The sequence below is a fragment of the Monoraphidium neglectum genome (assembly GCF_000611645.1).
Source record: "Monoraphidium neglectum strain SAG 48.87 unplaced genomic scaffold scaffold04864, whole genome shotgun sequence".
Lineage (NCBI taxonomy): Eukaryota > Viridiplantae > Chlorophyta > Chlorophyceae > Sphaeropleales > Selenastraceae > Monoraphidium > Monoraphidium neglectum.
This window is the reverse complement of record NW_014008766.1, coordinates 1-1747: the sequence shown is the minus strand read 5'-3', so window position 1 is coordinate 1747 and position 1747 is coordinate 1. Positions and strand designations below refer to the sequence as shown.

The following is a 1747-nucleotide window of genomic DNA, read 5'->3' as shown; positions in this document are numbered from 1 at the left end:
GTGGCCGCATCCCTCCTTAGGGGACACAATGCCCCTGCCAGAGCCCCACAAGCGCCTGGCCCTATCTGCATGGGACCTGCCCAGCTCAGACGTCCCTCAAGTCCCGGACAGGAGACTTTTCTCGACATGTCACCACACAACCCCGGGCCCCGCTGTCGGCAAGGGCCCGGGCGCGCTCTCGCTCCTGCTGGCCGCGTGTCGCGTTTCCGGACGGGGCGCCGGGCCCTCACCGCTCCGGCGCAAGCGCCGCCGACTCTGCAGCTTCCACCGCCGCCCGCAGGTACTCCGCCGCCGCCCGCCCCCCCGCCTCGCACGCCGCCTGCCACTCGTCGAACGGCACCTGCGCCACCGCCCACCCACGGTGGCGCAGCATCGCGTGCCGCGCGGCCGCCGGCCCGAGCGGCGCATGGGGCGGGTTGCGGGCCGCGTCTTCTGGGGGCAGCACCTCAATCGCCACCCGTGCGTTGCCACGCGCCAGCGGCAGCGGGACCTCCATCACGCCGTCTAAGGTTTGCGCGACGGACGGCGCAACCTCGGACAGGCCGGCGGCGACGAGGGCGGCGGAGACGCCGGCGGAGAGGCCGGCGCGCGTCAGGTATGTGGGGTCGCGGTGGCGCCAGGAGGAGAAGGGGGCGTCGGCGCATCCCTCTGGCCACCGGTCGTCCCCTCCCAGAGGCTGCTGCTGCTGCTGCTGCTGCTGCTGCTGCTGCTGCTGCTCCTGCTGCTGCTGCTGCTGGTTAGGGCCTCGGCCGCCGCCGCTGCCACTTGGCCAATGCGCCCCGGCCGGCGGCCGGGGCCCCGCCGCGTCGCCGCCGTGCCACTGCCGCGCCGCGATCAGCGGCGGCGGCGCGAGCGGCGCGGCGCCGCCGCGGGTGCCGCGGAGCCAGGCCGGGAATGCGTAGTGCTGCAGCTCCTCGGGCAGCGCCACAGTGCGTGGCGCCCGCTTGAGCTGCGGGCGTCATCAGCAGGGGGATGTTAGGTGATGCCAAAGTCAGATTGAGGAACTTGCACGTGCAGGCGCATGCGCCCGCTCTGCAAAGGGGAAGCACGTGCGAGACCAGAGCGGCCCCACGCAGCTGCGAAGAGGACCGCCCGGCTGGGCTCCGCGCTCCGCCCAAACCCCGCGCATCCGTCGCTGCAGCCAGCACGCGGGAGCACCCGCCACACGCGCTCCTTTGTTCAGTCGTACGGGCCTCGAGAATTCACAGTGCGTGACAACGCGCACCTCCCCGATGAAGACGCGCGCCGATGTGGCTGTCAGCGGGTGCGGCTCCGCCAGCCCCTGCCCCATCGCCCGCGCCCGCGCGCCCGCCTCGAACAGCATCGCCAGCTGGGGTGCCGTGAAGTCGGCTGCCGGGTAGCTGCCGAGAAGCCGGAAGGACTCGCGGAGCAGCGCGTTGGGCAGGCGGCCGAGGGCGGTGTAGCCCCAGGCCAGCCGGCAGAGCGCCTCCCGCAGCGCCGCCGGCGGCTCGAGCGCGGGCCGGCAGTCGTCGCGGGCGGCGCCGCCGATGGTGGGCGTAAACGAGTCGGTGGACTGCTGCTGCCGCTGCTCCTGCTGCTGCTGCTGCTGCTGCGCCGCTGCCGCCGCAGACGGCTCGAGCGCAACCGTCGGCCGCCGCGGCCCGTCGCCAAGCGGCCGCGCCGCTGCCGCCGCGGGCTGCTGCCAGCTGTACGTTCTGGCAGTCATCGCAGACGCCTCCTCCGAAACACCCAGGAATCCCCCGCCGCCGCCGCCGCCGCCCCCGGC

At 74.3% G+C, this 1747-nt stretch overlaps 1 protein-coding gene across 1 annotated transcript; it reads right to left on the bottom strand.

Annotated features, from left to right (window-relative positions):
- Positions 1-226: 226 nt before the first annotated feature.
- Positions 227-1687, bottom strand: MNEG_14902 (hypothetical protein; the record flags this gene model as incomplete). The annotated part of the gene is made up of 2 exons (XM_014036627.1): positions 227-949; positions 1226-1687. The coding sequence occupies 2 exons, from the start codon at positions 1685-1687 to the stop codon at positions 227-229; spliced, it is 1185 nt and encodes a 394-aa protein (XP_013892081.1).
- Positions 1688-1747: the final 60 nt, after the last annotated feature.